The sequence below is a fragment of the Bufo bufo genome, chromosome 3, assembly GCF_905171765.1.
Source record: "Bufo bufo chromosome 3, aBufBuf1.1, whole genome shotgun sequence".
In the NCBI taxonomy this organism is placed as follows: Eukaryota; Metazoa; Chordata; class Amphibia; order Anura; family Bufonidae; genus Bufo; species Bufo bufo.
The window spans coordinates 288,357,113-288,375,679 of record NC_053391.1 but is presented as its reverse complement, the minus strand read 5'-3'; the positions used below and the strand labels follow the sequence as shown (position 1 = coordinate 288,375,679).

General features: G+C 43.4%; 1 protein-coding gene across 4 annotated transcripts in view; it reads right to left on the bottom strand.

The window, feature by feature from the left end:
* Window positions 1–18,567, bottom strand: part of LEMD2 (LEM domain nuclear envelope protein 2) — a 225,748-nt gene that overhangs the window by 77,412 nt on the left and 129,769 nt on the right. For 3 of the 4 annotated variants that reach the window (XM_040424175.1, XM_040424177.1, XM_040424176.1), the window contains one exon: window positions 8,966–9,041. The exons of the other annotated variant lie outside the window; for it this stretch is intronic. In XM_040424175.1, the coding sequence (XP_040280109.1) occupies window positions 8,966–9,041 (76 nt within the window). The remainder of the gene's footprint in view (window positions 1–8,965; window positions 9,042–18,567) is intronic. 4 annotated transcript variants of the gene reach the window in all.

Here is an 18,567-nt window from a genome sequence, read left to right as displayed (position 1 = left end):
TTTGACTTATCCAGGCCATTCTGAGACTGTTTTTTCGTCACATATTGTACTTCATGACACCGGTAAAATGAAGTAAAAAAAATTATTTTTATTTATAAAAAAATACCAAATTTACCAAAAATGAAGTAAAAAATTGCAAATTTCCAAGTTTTAATTTCTCTACTTCTATAATACATAGTAATACCTCCAAAAATAGTTATTACTTTACATTCCCCATATGTCTGCTTCATGTTTGGATCATTTTGGGAATGATATTTTATTTTTTGCGGATGTTACAAGGCTTAGAAGTTTAGAAGCAAATCTTGAAATTTTTCAGAAATTTTCAAAAACCCAATTTTTAGGGACCAGTTCAGGTCTAAAGTCACTTTGCGAGGCTTACATAATAGAAACCACCCCAAAATTACCCCATTCTATAAACTACACCCCTCAAGGTCATCAAAACTGATTTTACAAACTTTGTTAACCCTTTAGGTGTTCCACAAGAATTAATGGAAAATAGAGATACAATTTCAAAATTTCACTTTTTTAGCACATTTTCCATTTTAATAATTTTTTTCCAGTTACAAAGCAAGGGTTAACAGCCAAACCAAACTCAATATTTATGGCCCTGATTCTGTCGTTTACAGAAACACCCCATATGTGGTCGTAAACTGCTGTACGGGCACACGGCAGGGCACAGAAGGAAAGGAATGCCATACAGTTTTTGGAAGGCAGGTTTTGCTGGACTGTTTTTTTTTTACACCATGTCCCATTTGAAGCCCCCCTGATGCACTCCTAGAGTAGAAACTCCAGAAAAAAAAGTGACCCCATTTTAGAAACATACGAGATAGGGTGGCAGTATTGTTGGTACTAGTTTAGGTTACATATGATTTTTGGTTGCTCTATATTACACTTTTTGTGAGGCAAGGTAACAAGAAATAGCTGTTTTGGCACCGTTTTTATTTTTTGTTATTTACAACATTCATCTGACAGGTTAAAAATATGTGATATTTTTATAGACAAGGTTGTCACGGACGCTGCGATACCTAATATGTATACATTTTATTTATTTATGTAAGTTTTACACAATGATTTCATTTTTGAAGCAAAAAAAAATATCATGTTTTAGTGTTTCCATAGTCTGAGAGCCATAATTTTTTCAGTTTTTGGGCGATTACCTTGGGTAGGGTATGATTTTTGCGGGATGAGATGACGGTTTTATTGCTATTACACTTTTTGTGATGTAAGGTGACAAAAAATGACTTATTTAGCACACTTTTTATTTTTTACGGTGTTCATCTGAGGGGTTAGGTCATGTGATATGTTTATAGAGCCGGTCGATACAGACACGGCGATACCCAATATGTATACTCCCCCCCTCCTTATTTTTTTTTACTTTATTTGGGGAAAATGACATTTTTGTTTAATTTTACTTAAAACTTTAAATTTTTTTGGGGGGGGAGGAAATTTTATTTATTCAACTTTTTTTTTCACTTTATTTTTTGTCCCACTTTGGGACTTGGACGTTTGGGGGTCTAATCCCCATTACAATGCATTCCAATACTTCTGTATTGGAATGCATTGGCTGTATGAGTAATACTGTGTGTATTACTCATACAGCTTCCGGCCTGTGAGATCCAGGGGGCTGGATCTCACAGGCTCGTCACCGGAAGGCAGCACTGATGCCTAAGGAAGGCATCGCGCTGCCTTCCATGCCATCGGGTCTTCCCTAAATTGGGGACCCGATGGCACCGCCGATCGCCGCCGCAAACCTCAGGTACAGCCGCAAACCGCAGGTCTGAATTGACCTGCGGTTTGCTGTGATCGCCGATGCGGGGGGGGAGTCACCCCCGGCGTTGTGACAGGATGCCCGCTGAATGATTTCAGCGGACATCCTGTTCCGATTAACCCCCGCCGCGCCGCAATGTAGTTTTAAAGTTAGGACGTACCGGTACGTCATGGGTCTTTAAGGACTCGGTAAACATGGCGTACCGGTACGACCTAAGTCCTTAAGGAGTTAAATAAAAAAGTGTAAAAAAAAAAAAAGTAAAAAAAAACACCAAAATATTAAGTATGAATCACCCCCTTTTCCCAATTTCACATATAAAATGTATAAATAATAAACATAATACATATCGCCACGTCAGAAAAGTCCAAACTATTAAAATATTTTAAAAATCTATGCGGAGAACGCCGAACAGAAAAAATAAATAAAAACTGCGCGATTCGCCATTTTTTAAAATGCGGAATGCACGTGGCATTTTTTTTTTTTGTTCGTGGTATCGGATGGTATCGAGTATCGCAATACTTTTTCAGGGTATCGAAACCGAAATTTGGTATCGCAACAACTCTAATATCCACAGTAGAATCCAAAGCTTTACAAGAGTTACGGAAAAATTTTCAACTGACCATCAGACCGGCCGATAAGGGCGGGGCGGTGGTAGTTATGAACACTACTGATTACATAGAAGAAAATCACCAGATAGTTGAGCAATACGAATGTGTACCGCAAGCTACCTGGTGATCCTAAATTTGATATTTTGAGACTTATCCGACGCATCTTAGACCAGGCAAAAGAAAAAAGGATCATTGATGAAAAGCTTTATACATTCCTTTATGTGGATCGTCCTCAGACTCCCGTTTTTTATTTGTTGCCTAAAATACATAAATTCCTTGAAGCCCAACCGGGACGTCCAATAGTCTCAGGAATTGAGTCCCTTTGTTCACAAATGGCAATCCTTTGGGATAAAATATTATCTCCATTTGTTAATAACATCATATATACGAGATACTACCCATTTTTTTTATTTAATAGAAGAAATTGAACTTCCGGAGCATGTGATTTTAACATATTTTGATGTAGTTAGCCTTTATACCTCAATTTCCCACTCTACAGCCCTAAGATCGATTAAGGATTGTCTAGCCAAATACTGCATATACTAATACCTGTAAGAAATTTTGGATTTCATTGCTCGATCTAATACTTACCTGTAATTATTTTCTGTTTCAAGATGATTTTTATATACAACTGCGTGGGACCACAATGGGATCAAATGTAGCGCCAAATTACGCTAATATTTTTATGGCACACATGGAGGAGCCACCACTTTAGGCACATCCTGAGGTGGTGGCGTTACATAGATTATGTCTTCCTACTATAGACAGGCACAGAATCAGATTTGGTTGATTTTGGCTCATTTTTGAATAACATAGACCCTGAGGTCAAATTTTACACTGGTATCATTATATAGTGAGATCCAGTTCCTAGATGTGACTGTAAAGAGAGTAGGTTGCCAACTTTATACAGACTTATTTGTAAAAGCAACAGATAGAAATACACTGCTGAGATACAATAGCAATCATCCTAAACCCATGTTAAAGTCATTACCCTTTAGCCAAATTGTTTAGGGTGAAAAGAATAGTCAAGGACAGAGGGAATCTAGAGGACAGATTATTTGAGATGGGAAATACATTTTTCAAGAGGGGTTACCCGTGAAAATTAATACAGATGTGCATGGATAAGGTTCGCCCCCTCTCTAGGGACACCCTTTTAAAAAATGATAAAACTCAGACAGTACGAACAAAACATATACGATTTGTCCCCTGTTACACACCTATAGTACTAAAATAGGTGATGTCCTCAAAAAACATTGGCCGATCTTGGGGAGCAACTTCAGGCAGATACCAGAGTTCAGTGTGCCACCTCATGTTCTTTCGACACACCCAGAATATTAAAGACCAATTAGTCCGAGCCGATATAGGCACAAAACACACACACACAATCCGTTCATATTTTGGTTCCACTAGAACGGGTAGTTACCCCTGCCATAACTGTGTAAATTTTCATACTAATGTTGAGAGGTCCCACCTTTGCACATCCAGATACAGGAGCGGAGATCAAGATTAAACATTACCTAACATGCGATTCATCATACGTTATTTATCTACTTGAATGCCCATGCCACCTCTACTATGTTGGGGAAACCACATGGGATGTTAAGACCAGGCTTAACCAACATAGGTATAGCATCTAGGAAAAGAAACTATATTTGCCAGTGTCTAAACACTTCATAGAGGCAAAACACAGAGAGGAACTTACACTTTAGAGTTATAGATCAGGTTGCCATGCCCAGACGTGGAGAGGACAGGATAGCTTTACTCAAAAAAACGGGAACTTTATTGGATATACCTGTCACGAGGGTGTCAAGAGCCACGTCTGACTCCGTTATACCCGGGGTCAGGAAGTCGCAGCGGGTGGCTGCGCGCTCTATGTATAAAGATAGTGCTGTTTCTTAATGGTAGCTTTGCAACCCTTTTTGGCTCACTCAGGGATCCGTAGCTTCTTCTCCTCAGCTGTTTCTTGTCCAGCACTCCCAACCTCCTTATATTCCCCTCTCCCACTTCTCTGGTTGCCAGATATAGAGCTTCCTGCCTGGACTTCTATACTGACCCACTGGACTTGAGTAGCTGTGATCCCTGGTTGTTGTTCCAGAGCGTTACCCTCCGGATCCCTGTTGGGCTTTTGTTGTCTGCTGTTGTCACCCACCTGGGATTATATGTTTTGTCTGTATTGTCTGTCCTCTCCTTGGTGTTTTCCTTTAGTGTCAGTGGTGCGGACTAGTGATCCCACCGCCCTGTTCACTACGTAGGGCTCATCTTAGGGAAAGCCAGGGTTTAGGCACATGATTGGCGTACGAGTGAGGAACCCGTCTAGGGACGTCAGGGCAGTCAGGTGCCAGCCTCAAGGTGAGTGAGGGGTCACCACCTTTCCCTCTCCCTTGGACAGGGCCTTCCCATTTCCCTCCCTTTGCGTGACGCCGGTCATGACAATACCATTTACAAACATTGAAACCAAAGGGACTTCATGTGGACTTTAGGGTGCTATAGCTGCTGTGGCCTTCTGGATGTGCTCCGATATCTCCTGTGTTGTAGGATTAAGACCCGTGCTCTTTCCATTCTTTATTCTTAATTTTTCTGTTTTATCGTAGGAAAATTTGAAGAAACTATAGAGAATGATCGTGAAGACACCACCCATTATGAGATCCTCCATGTGGGTTTATAACAAGATTTGTTTTGTCTATTATATTACTTACCAACGATTTCTTAACCTGTTAACCACTGTGCATATGTTCCTATGGATAGTCCTTGATTTTTCCCTCAGTTCGACTTGAAGGGAGGGAGACATTTGAATGTGCCTCCAGCCTTCCTTTTCAATGACCTGGGGGGGAGGATCCTCCACCGAGGGGGGATATCCTTACCCCTCTTGGAATCAACTCGGACGATGCCCAATTTTTCCTGTACTCATTTTCACTTGTGGACATAGGGATGCATGAGGTGGTGACACTAGCGTGCCCCTATCCGCAGCCCCTAATGGATTAAGGCACGGATCCTAAGTTAACTTGTGACCGGGAGCCTACCCGTAGCATCCAGACTAGGGGTGGGCGATATAGACGATATAGGCGATATGCGATATAAATTTGTGCCACGATATGGATTTTGAGCATATCACCTATATCGCCGGACCGCGATATGATCCTGAGCCGGCACAGTGGAGAAGGAGAGAGTCCCTCCCTCCCCACTGTGCGCGGCTGCCGCTGACCACTAATGACAAAAGGAGGAGGGGAGGGACTGACAGTAAATCATTGAGTTTTCACGATCTCAGTGAGCGCGTGAAAACTCAAATCCGATGGTATATTCTAACCCCCAGGCGTTCCCATGGTGACAGGGACGCTTGCCTGGGGGTTAGAACATACAGGGCCACGCCGCTGACAGTAGAACATTTAAAAACTAATCAGTAACTTTAACTTTATTAATTGGTGATCTCTTTACTGTATACCTTACTAGGTCTTAGCTCCGGTAACTAGTGATGTCCGGTTCATGAACGAATCGTTCATTTGAATCGATTCAGTTCAGTGAACCGGAGGAGTCGATTCACTTGAATGATCCGATCCGTTTGAATCGGCTCTCAGTCCCAGCACACAGACACTGCAGACAGAGACGCTCAGCTCACCACCTCACGCTGGCAGCAGGAGCCTGAGGGAGGGACTGGGGAGGAGTCAGTAATATGATCTTAGAGTGGAAGAGCTGCTTCTGCCAGCCCCACCCCTCCCCGCCCACCAACCAATCACCGACCAGAGCTGAGGGGGCGAGGCCAGCACAGCACAGTAGCAGCTCTGACTCAGTCCTCGGAGTAGTGCAGGGTCAGGGAGTCTAAATGAATGGAATGAGTCACAAGAATCTAAAGATCCGACTCAGTCAGTGACTCATTCGATTCATTGAGTTAGAAGAGCCGCGAGTCAGACTGTAGAACAGGTCACACTGAGGCTGTCGGCTCTTGTTGCAGCAGTGATAAGGAGCAGAGAGATAAGAGAAGGGACAGATGACACAGAGTTTAGATTGCAGGATGAATTAAATTAACCCTTTAGAATCAAATTGGCTTCTCAGGAGATATATATGTTAAAGGCATATATAGGCAGTACTACTGAATGAGATGCCTTTAACATATATATCTCCTGAGAAGCCGATTTGATTTGTGGATGGCACCGTTTAGGGGAGGGGGGGGATCTGTGGATGGCACCTTTTAGGGGAGGGGGGGATCTGTGGATGGCACGGTTTAGGGGAGGGGGGGGATCTGTGGATGGCACCGTTTAGGGGAGGGGGGGGATCTGTGGATGGCACCATTTAGGGGAGGGGATCAGCTCCCTGCTGCTGTGTGCACAAAGCACAGGGCAGCAGGGAGAGTGTAAAGTCCTATTCACCCTAATAGAGCTCTGTTAGGGTGAATATGACAAGGGTTCTACGTTCTAGCCCTTAAGGAGACTAATAGTTATTAAATAAAAAGTAAAAAAAAGTTTAAACACGCCCCCCCAAATATAGAAAACAATATATCGCAATATATATCGCATATCGCACATGCTTAAAATTATATCGCAATATAGATTTTAGGCCATATCGCCCACCCCTAATCCAGACCCTACATAGTTACTAATCCCTTGAAAAACATCACCTGTTACTATTCACAGAACCAGTTGTTTACCTGGTAGCAATGGCTACCCGTTGAATACATGGATGCCGCACGGACATGCTCAGTGTAGGATTTAACAAATAGCAAACTTCATTGTAGTCTCCGAGTGACATTGCACCGCTCCACTTGCGCAAGCACATGAACCATGCCATGATCTCGCGGGACTTAGGCCTCTTTCACACGGGTGTTGTGGGTGACATGCGGGAAAATGCACAATTTTTCCCCTCAAGTGCAAAGCGTTTTAATGCGTTTTGCACGCACGTGAGAAAAATCGGTAAATTAGGGATGGAGGGGGTAAAAAATAATTAAACTCCCCTCATCCACTTGTTCGCGCAGCCCGGCTCGTCTTCTTTCTTCTTCTTTGAGGACCTGGGAGGAAAAGGACCTTTGGTGACATCACTGCGCTCATCACATGGTCCATCACCATGGTGATGGACCATGTGATGAGCACAGTGACATCACCAAAAAGACGAGCCGGGCAGCGCGAACAAGTGGATGAGGTGAGTTTTATTATTTATTGTTTAACCCCTCCATCCCTAATTTACTTAGCATTCTGTATTAAGAATGCTATTATTTTCCCTTATAACCATGTTATAAGGGAAAATAATAAAGAAAGATCGGGTCCCCATCGCAATCGTCTCCTAGCAATCATGCGTGAAAATCGCAACGCATCCGCACTTGCTTGCGGATGCTTGCGATTTTCACGCAGCCCCATTCACTTGTATGGGGCCTCCGTTGCGTGAAAAACGCACAATATAGAGCTTGCTGCGATTTTCACGCAACACACAAGTGATGCGTGAAAATCACCGCTCATGTGCACAGCCCCATAGAAATGAATGGGTCCGTATTCAGTGCGGGTGCAATGTGTTCACCTCATGCATTGCACCCATGCGGAAAACTCACCAGTGTGAAAGGGGCCTTACACTGTGTTGACGCAGGTGCAGTTGTACTTATGATACGCCGTACTTTTGCCACATGGAGTCCGCACAAATAGGGTGAGCACCCCACGATCATTACATTTTTAATGTGTATTATTTTAACACAAATATGTATTTTATAATATCACACATGTATTAAGTATACACATGAGTCTAGTTACGGATTCTTAAGGGTTATTGATTGGAGACTAAAACATGAGATTGTCTTAAATTTTATTTATATATTTTCTTAATAATCATGGTTATTGAAAAAAAAAATTTATTTGGTAATAATTACCATGATCTCCAATGAGATGAGCTGAAATGTTGCATATGGTGTAATAAAAAGGATCCGTTTTTCACCTACAGGTCCAGATTGCTGCCTTGTTATATACATACACATATATATATATATATATATATATATATATATCTAATATCTTCTAAAAAAAAATATGGATGGCCGGTAAGAGCAGCATCGCACTCCGATTTACCGACAATCCCCTCCCAGAACCCAGCAGACCTTGCGGCGCTGGTCCTTAAGACACGTCCAGCTGCACGGGTCCTTAAGGGGTTAAAATTGTGTACAACCCCTACAATTGCTCAAAACAAGAAAACAAGAAATACTCCAGCTATTCATTTCTCCAGCTCCATTCTCTACTGTGCTGGTTTGGTACTTCTGCTGCTGCTGCTGCTTAAAAACAGCAGGGGTAACATGTTTGTATATGGCACATCACTTCTGCAGTCAATAACGGTCCTCAGCTGTAGAGCACTGTGGATAGTGATTGGCTGCAGTGGTCATGCTGCTGTTTGTAAATAAACAGGAGTGAGAATATCATGGCTATAAACATGTAGGGGTTGTTTGAGATATTTAAATCATATCCAGAAGAAAATAAATAATCACACAGAAGATTTACATAAAGGGTGATATATTAACACATTTTGGTATCAGTGTTCTTCTAAAGCAGATAACAGATTTGTAGCAGAACTTCTCTATACTGCTAGGATACATTAAAACAAGTACTTTTTAATAATAAGCACGTACCTGCCTGTAAGGACAAAAAATCATACAATTCTGACAAGATTCGGAGTGTAATTTCCTTTTGCTTAGCTTTGCAAAACTGTAGGAATAAAGAATGAATTTTAATAAAGAAATGATGGAGAGAAACAAATAAAGAAAACTTATATCCATAAAAGTAAGTAGAAATGAGCCCAGGAAAATGGATGCATTCCTTTCAACATGGCCTTAATAGAAACTGATATTCTGGACTAAAGGTCTATCATAGGAAAATAGATAACTCAAAATAAAAATATTTACACAAAATTTGCTACCATAATTTTTGTAAACAAATGTATAATTGTTTTTTTATATTCAAGGTAATTACTCAAAAGAAAGATTCTCTTGCAAATTTCCATTTCAGATTTTAAAGCTGGACATACATGTTCCACAGCTGTTGGGTGACTGCTTGTCTGATCGACCACTACTGAGCCCGAAACCCCCCATACATGTGCATGTATGCTTAGTAGAGAGTAGACTAAGCTGCTGCTAGACAAACCAAATCTGTCATGTTGAATTTCAACAAGCACATACCTGTGTTCTCAGGGGCGTTAACCCGCTACCTCATTTCCCCTACAACAAGAACGATGGCGCATGTCTGACACATCAGTGAGGTCAGCCTACATTTATCTAATGTGTATGGGCAGCTGAAGGGAAGGTTTACATATGTGGCAACCAACTCTGGTAGTCTGTTTCAGCAGAGAAACAGCGATTACTGGAATTTACAGTATCGAGCATAGCCAGGTGCAGCCACAGAGCTGAATCACCACTATTATAGTCAATGGGGATCTGGGGTCCCTGGCGTTATCTGGCATAGCCTCTGCTGGAACCGACTACTGGATTACCTTAGCACATAAGTGAATGTAGCCTTAAAGTATATGACAATCTTTCTCAAAAATGTAAAACTAACACTGTACCTCACATGGATCCAGAGATCTCCCCATGCATTGCTCTGCTAGATTTATATCAAGCTGGTAGCTCAAGGGGAGTGCCTTTTCTGCTGCAGCTCAGGGGCGTGTCCATAACTCAGGAGACAGTTGAAGGAGGAAATGGAGCATGTGCGGCCTTCTCAGTGAGCAAGACAAAAAAAAAAACAGCAGGTGGCACTATACAGATATGTTTTATTGGATAACATTCATTAAAACTCAGCTTTTCACAATTCCCGGCATTTAATTCTAGTACACATTCCCTTCCTAAGGTTAGGTGGAATCCCTATAATATTTCAAGAAGGTGAAATGTGCTAAATACGGTAAACCATGATAGACAATTTACTTTCTTCACGTATTAAGTGGCTGAGAAGTTTGCATGCGATTGTTATTTGGTAGCATTGCTTTTAACTTGGGTTAAACATTTTGAGTAGTCTTCCACAAGTTGCTGGAATTTTGGCCCATTTCTGTAAGCACAACTGATGTAACCGACTGCAGGCCTTCTTGTTCGCACATGCTTATTCAGTTCTGCCCAGAAATTTTGTATAGGACTGAAATCAGGGCTTTGTTAGGCCATTCCATTATCTTCACTTTTTTGTCCTAAAGCCATTTTGCAACAACTCTGTTCTGCATCGACTAGACACACCTGCCCACATTGTAACACCACCACCCCCCAAGGCAAGCAGTAGCTGGTGCATAGCGCTCTCCTTGACTTCTCCAACATCATTGGCAGCCATCATGTCTGCTCAGCGTGAATAGACTTACATCAGTGAACAGCAGTGAGGCCCACTGGTCCCTCGTCCAGCGTAGATGCTTCCTGGCCAATGTAAGAAGATGACGCCAGTGGTCAGGTATCATTGCAGGTCGTCAAGCACACAGACCACGCTGATTTAAATGTTTTGAGTGGTCCAACGTGAGACTTGGGTGCCTCTCACCTCCCTGAAATGTGCCTGGTGTTGTGAGGCATTCATCATCCGGTTCCACAGGGCATTGTTCACAATTAAGTGGTCATTAGTGTGGAATGTGGCCAAAGGATGTCCACTTCTATGCCTTTCTGTGACTCTTCCAGTCTCTCTGTTGCAACCTGCTAATGACACACTGTGACACTCTAAGCTCAGTGACCACTTCCAGCTGAACATCCTGCTTGAAGCCTCGTGAAGTACTGTTGATCAATTGTTAGGTGTCCTCTTGGTCTCATGATGTCAAAATGTGATCAGCATTAGGCCTCATGCACACGGCCGTGGCAACCCGGCCGGGATTCCTACTGACAGCAGGAGCGCACGGCGTCATTGGTTGCTATGACGCCGTGCGCTTCATGCCGCCACTGCTGTACAGTAATACACTAGTATATAGTGTATTACTGTACAGCAGCGGCGGCATGAAGCGCACGGCGTCATAGCAACCAATGACGCCGTGCGCTCCTGCTGTCAGTAGGAATCCCGGCCGGGTTACCACGGACCGCTCTCGGCCGCGGAACACGGCTGTGTGCATGAGGCCTTATGAGGAGGACTGTTTAAATACCAATCTTAATTTAACCAGAAAATCTATTGGGCGATTCATGGATCAAACACCAGTTGTGAATTTTGTCGTTGGGCTCCTTATTAGAAAACAGCAAGTTGTGCAAAAAGTACTGAAACATTGAACAGTTGGACATGTGCATTCAAAAGTTTAGAGCAGGTCACATTAAATATAATATATATACACATTTTGTGTCTCCCACTCCCGCACCACCTCCTCATTTCATTCTCTCGCTGTTGGTGTCCCGCAAGGCTCTGTCCTAGGACCCCTGCTCTTCTCGATCTACACTTTTGGCCTGGGACAGCTCATAGAGTCCCATGGCTTTCAGTATCACTCCTATGCTGACGACACACAAAACAACCTCTCTGGTCCAGACATCACCACCTTACTATCAAGAATCCCACAATGTCTATCTTCTATATCATCCTTCTTTGCCTTTCGCTTTCTAAAACTTAACATGGATAAAACAGAATTCATAATCTTTCCCCCATCTTGCTAGCCGACTGCCTTAATGAATAAGGCTAGCCGACTGCCTTAATGAATACTTCTGTTCAGTTTTTACAAAAGAAAAAGGAGAAGGACCTCCACTAGAAAGAATGACTAATAAATCGTTTGATGCATGTATCTTTACAGAGGAAGATGTTCTAAGTTTGCTGTCTAAGGTGAAGACAAATAAGTCACAGGGGCCTGATGAGATACACCCAAAATTATTAAAAGAGCTTAGTGGTGAGCTGGCAAAACCGTTAACAGATTTATTTAACCAATCATTAGTAACAGGAGTCGTCCCGGAAGATTGGAAATTGGCAAATGTCGTGCCCATTCACAAGAAAGGTAGTAGGGAGGAATCGAGCAACTATAGACCAGTGAGTCTGACATCAATAGTAGGCAAATTAATGGAAACCCTATTAAAGGATAGGATTGTGGAACATCTAAAATCCCATGGATTGCAAGATGAAAAACAACATGGGTTTACTTCAGGGAGATCATGTCAAACAAATCTTATAGATTTTTTTGACTGGGTGAATAAAATAATAGACGGTGGAGGTGCAGTAGACATCGCATATCTAGATTTTAGTAAGGCTTTTGACACTGTCCCACATAGAAGACTTATCAATAAACTGCAGTCATTGAGCATGGACTCCCATATTGTTGAGTGGATTAGGCAGTGGCTGAGTGACAGACAACAGAGGGTTGTAGTCAATGGAGAACATTTAAAACAAGGTCATGTTACCAGTGGGGTTCCACAGGGATCTGTACTGGGACCGATTTTGTTTAATATCTTCATAAGTGATATTGCAAAAGGCCTCGCTGGTAAGGTTTGTCTTTTTGCTGATGACACAAAGATATGTAACAGGGTTGATGTTCCTGGAGGGAAACGCCAAATGGAAAAGGATTTAGGAAAACTAGAAGAATGGTCAGAACTCTGGAAACTGAAATTTAATGTGGATAAGTGCAAGATAATGCACCTGGGGCGTAAAAACCCAAGGGCAGAATATAGAATATTTGACACAGTCCTGACCTCAGTATCTGAGGAAAGGGATTTAGGAGTAATTATTTCAGAAGACTTAAAGGTGGGAAGACAATGTAATAGAGCAGCACGAAATGCCAGCAGAATGCTTGGATGTATAGGGAGAGGTATAAGCAGTAGAAAGAGTGAAGTGCTTATGCCGCTGTACAGAACACTGGTGAGACCTCACTTGGAGTATTGTGCGCAGTACTGGAGGCCATATCTCCAGAAGGATATAGATACTCTAGAGAGAGTTCAGAGGAGAGCTACTAAACTAGTACATGGATTGCAGGATAAAACTTACCAGGAAAGGTTAAAGGACCTTAATATGTATAGCTTGGAAGAAAGAAGAGACAGAGGGGATATGATAGAAACTTTTAAATACATAAAGGGAATCAACTCGGTAAAGGAAGAGAGCATATTTAAAAGAAGAAAAACTACCACAAGAGGACACAGTTTTAAATTAGAGGGGCAAAGGTTTAAAAGTAATATAAGGAAGTATTACTTTACTGAGAGAGTAGTGGATGCATGGAATAGCCTTCCTGCAGAAGTGGTAGCTGCAAATACAGTGAAGGGGTTTAAGCATGCATGGGATAGGCATAAGACCATCCTTCATATAAGATAGGGCCGGGGGCTATCCATAGTATTCAGTATATTGGGCAGACTAGAGGGGCCAAATGGTTCTTATCTGCCGACACATTCTATGTTTCTATGTTTCTATGTTTGCTCAACCCCCTTAACAGACCTATCTATTACGATCAATGGCTGCACACTAGGGCTGCATGATATATAGCAAAAGTAATCGAATCTCGATAATCAGCAAATGTGATTTGGCGATTCGGCCGACCCGAAAATGCCGTGATTATATATGAAGGGGCCTATTGATAAAAAGTCCTCTGTCCTATTGATACACAGGTCCAGCCTCTGTACTTACTTTCACGATGAATGCACTGCAGCGACAAGCGGGAGCGAGCGAGGCAGCCGGCCGGCGCGTGACTGACGTCACTTAGTCACGCTCCTGCTTCCTGAATTAAGTGGGAGCCGCGAGACAGTGACGTCAGTCACGCGCCGGCCGGCTCGCTCTATGCACTGCAGTGCATTCATAGTGAAAGTACAGAGGCTGGCCATTTTATGAATAGGAGAGTTATGTGCGCAGTTTAGGACACATGAAGGGACACATAGGGCCATGAGGGGGACCAGCATAAGATGCTATATGTGTGTCTTATGCTGGCCCCCCTCGTGGCCCCATGTGTCATAGCACACATCCCCCATAACAGTGCCCTCCACAGGTCCCCCATAACAGTGCCCTCCGCAGATCCCCCATAACAGTGTCCTCCGCAGGTCCCCCATAAAAGCGTCATCCACAGATCTCCCACATAACAGCGTCCTCCACAGATCCCCCACATAACAGCGTCCTCCACAGATCCCCCACATAACAGCGTCCTCCACAGATCCCCCACATAAGAGCGCCATCCACAGATCCCCCACATAAGAGCGCCATCCACAGATCCCCCACATAAGAGCGCCATCCACAGATCCCCCACATAAGAGCACCATCCACAGACCCCCACATAACAGCGCCATCCACAGATCCCCCACATAACTGCGCCATCCACAGATCCCCCACATAACAGTGTCCTCCACAGATCCCCCACATAACAGCACCATCCACAGATCCCCCACATAACAGCGTCCTCCACAGATCCCCCACATAACAGCGTCCTCCACAGATCCCCCACATAACAGCGCCATCCACAGATCCCCCACATAAGAGCGCCATCCACAGATCCCCCACATAAGAGCGCCATCCACAGATCCCCCACATAAGAGCGCCATCCACAGATCCCCCACATAAGAGCGCCATCCACAGATCCCCCACATAACAGCGCCATCCACAGATCCCCCACATAACAGCGCCATCCACAGATCCCCCACATAACCGCGCCATCCACAGATCCCCCACATAACAGCGCCATCCACAGATCCCCCACATAACAGCGCCATCCACAGATCCCCCACATAACAGCGCCATCCACAGATCCCCCACATAACAGCGTCATCCACAGATCCCCCACATAACAGCGTCATCCACAGATCCCCCACATAACAGCGTCATCCACAGATCCCCCATAACTATGTCATACCCAGCCGCGTCAACGGCTCATATGGGAAAATCCAAGAAAATAGACCTCTAGCACAATTCCCTTAAAATATTGCATCGCACATCGTTATCGCAATTTTTAGGGCCCTAATCGCAATCGCACAAAATTCCCATATCGTGCAGCCCTACTGCACACTATCCCCGGTCAACCAAGTCCGCTGCCTTGGAGTGAACTTGTATTCTGCCCTTTCCTTCCAACCACACATCCAAGCCCTTTCCACCACCTGCCGCCTCCAACTCAAAAACATCTCCTGCATCCGCGCTTTCCTTAACTTTGAATCTGCGAAAATGCGTGTACATGCTCTCATCATCTCCCGCCTAGACTACTGCAACACTCTCCTCTGTGTCCTTCCATCTAGCACTCTCGCATCCTCCAATCTATCCTCAACTCTGCTGCCCGACTAATTCACCTCTCACCCTATTACTCCTCTGCCTCTCCCCTCTGCAAATCCCTTAACTTGCTCCCCATTGCCCAGCGAATTCACTTCAAAGTACTAACAAATACATACAAGGCCGTTCCATAACCTGTCCACTCCCTACATCTCTGAGCTACTTTCCCGATACATCCCCACACGCACTCTTCGATCCTCACAAGACCTCCTTCTCTCCTCTCCTTTTATCACCTCTTCCCACAATCACCTCCAAGATTTCTCCCGCGCATCCCCCATACTCTGGAACTCGCTACCCCAACATATCAGACTCTCAGCTACAGTGGAATCCTTCAAAAGAATCCTGAAAACCTGCCTCTTCAGACAAGCCTACAACCAGTGACCCTGCTGCCTCTATACTGCCATAACCAACTTCACCCGCACCTACTGTGTCCTTCTCCCATACCATGTAGATTGTAAGCCCTCACGGGCAGGGCCCTCTCCTTCTGTACCAGTTTGTAACTCGTTTTGTTTATGATTAGTGCAATTGTCTGTATTATGTATGTATATATACCTCTTCTCATATGTACAGCGCTATGGAATGAATGGCGCTTTAATAATTAATAATAATAATAATAATAATAATAATAATAATAATAATAATATTATTATTATTATATATTGATAAGGTGGACAATCCGGAAAGGTGTGTATATCCCACTCCGATACCTCAGCTGGGTGGGATAGCTAAAATCCGGGATGCAATAGTCTCAGCAGCATGTAGGTTGCTGAGACAAGGTTGTTTTTGGTATATTCTGGGCTGGATTTTAGTTGGATTGGCAGATAGGACTAGATGTGGGATCTGCCAATCCACACCCTTCCAGGAAGGGTGTTCCCTTGGTCCAGAGAGGATTGTAGGTGAGGTCTGCGATAAGAAGACTGGGATAAAGCACCTACCAGGGTGTTAGTTAGGGGAGAGTGATTTAGAACAGAGACCTGCAGAGGCTCTGAGTGGTTTCAGCCAGGAAGGTTGAGGGGCCACGAGGCTACGTGATAACCCGAAGTTTGGAAGACCCAGCGACGCCTGTGGAGCGAGGGTCACACGGCCAGAGTCAGGAGGACTACTGTGCTATAATGCCCCCAAAAGGTACCGGACTTTTCACAGCTTGGAGGCTGCTGGACTGTTTGGCTGAGGAAAGCCGCATTTGATTTCCGTGTGTGAACAGGGCTATTTAGGAGAGTCAGGGATACGTTATTTTGTATTAGCAAGTGACACTTAAATTGTGACCCCCTGAAAGAAGGTGATCCCTTACAAATATATATATATATATATATATATATATATATTTATATATATATATATATATATATATATATATATATATATATATAAATATAAATGATGGGAGTTCAGGGCAGCACTCCTTGTAGCAAGTGTTGGGTGCCAGCGGTGTCGACACTCGACCAAAGTGTCAAATAACAGAAAGAATAAACACACCGCAGCACATCCGTATGGTGAAAAAATGGTGGGATCCTTTATTCACCCAAGCAGCGACGTTTCGGTCCGCTTGCTGGGACCATTTTCAAGCAATGCATCAAATACAACTGTGAGTATTTATATATAGTCATGTCAAATTAACATACATAAGTGATACTTAAACAAAAAAGTAGAAAATAAAATACAAAACATTTCATATGAATACATCCGGACATCATATCAGAGGGACAATGTAATCAAATACCTGGATGCATATAACTCAAATATACGAGGCCATCGGTACATAAAGTATATACTTATTACACTCAAGTGATAATCAACAGTGCATTTGTCACCTGTGTATGTGACACCGTAGGAGGGCCAGGCATGGAGTCAGGCAAGCTCAAATTGCAGGTGGATGCAGGTTTCCGTGCTGTGTCTCGTGGATACGGCGTCCCGGAACTAGACTTGCGCATGTCCGTGACGTCACTGGAGGAGCGATCACGTGTTCACATATAGTGCATCACATGACCCTCACGTCATAGACAACATGAATAGAGCGCTTCAATGTCAGTACAGAGTAGTGTATAAGGCCAAACATAATTCAGGATAATCTACCCAGGGTGCACTGCCGGGTGATGTGCTATCTTGCGATGCACTATCATCCGGAATGTGCGAACGGGGGAGGAGGGGACAGCGGCAGCTGTTACCCTAGCATCCCCTGTATTAACCCTTAGCGGGCAGAAAACATCCTAAGTTAGCCATATTAAATGTAAAAAACGCATACAGAAGCGCATCAATGTGAATACTAAGGTAAGTACAATGTGGTCCGGGATAAACCGCTCTTGTCCACAGCATCCAACCTCCTGCTGAGCTAGGCCCTTCCATCCACAGGTCCTATATGTGAAATAAAATAGTGAATTAAAAAATATATTATCCAAATATATTTAGAATAAAAACATAACAGATTTCTCATCACTGATGCCGACAAGGACACAAGAATAGATGCAATCATATGAACAGCCATGGTTTATATTCCACATTTAAGCCACCCGGTTTGATGGTTTGTAATTTGAAGATCCACTCAGATTCACGTTTTTTGAGCATCTTTATGCGATTGCCTCCTGTACGTGGCAATGGGACATGGTCTATGATCATGTTGGCGTACGTGGGGGCCACATTCGTCCCCATGGCCGTCCCCCTAATTTGCATATAATAATCATCACCGAAAAGGAAATAATTATTATACAAAATTAATCGTAGTAAAGCTAGAAAAAAGGTTTGGGCCTCAGTGGAGTAATTTGAATTCGCCAAAGCCGATTCTACAACTGTTAAGCCAATGTTATGCTGTATTGAGGTGTACAGTTATCCGTGCCTTCACTGTGTAAATTGTAAGTACATGGTGAAGGGACGTGATTTTACTCATCCAAAAACTGGGGTCTCATACCCTCTTAAATTTTATTTAACTTGCGATTCCTGTTATGTATGTTTTATGGTGTCCTTGCAAGCTCTTGTATGTGGGTGAGACTACATGCGATTTCAAATCCCGTTTTAACCAACACCGCTTTTCAATACGGAAAAAACAAAAGGATTTGCCAGTCTCACACCACTTTGCGAACATGGGCCATGGTGA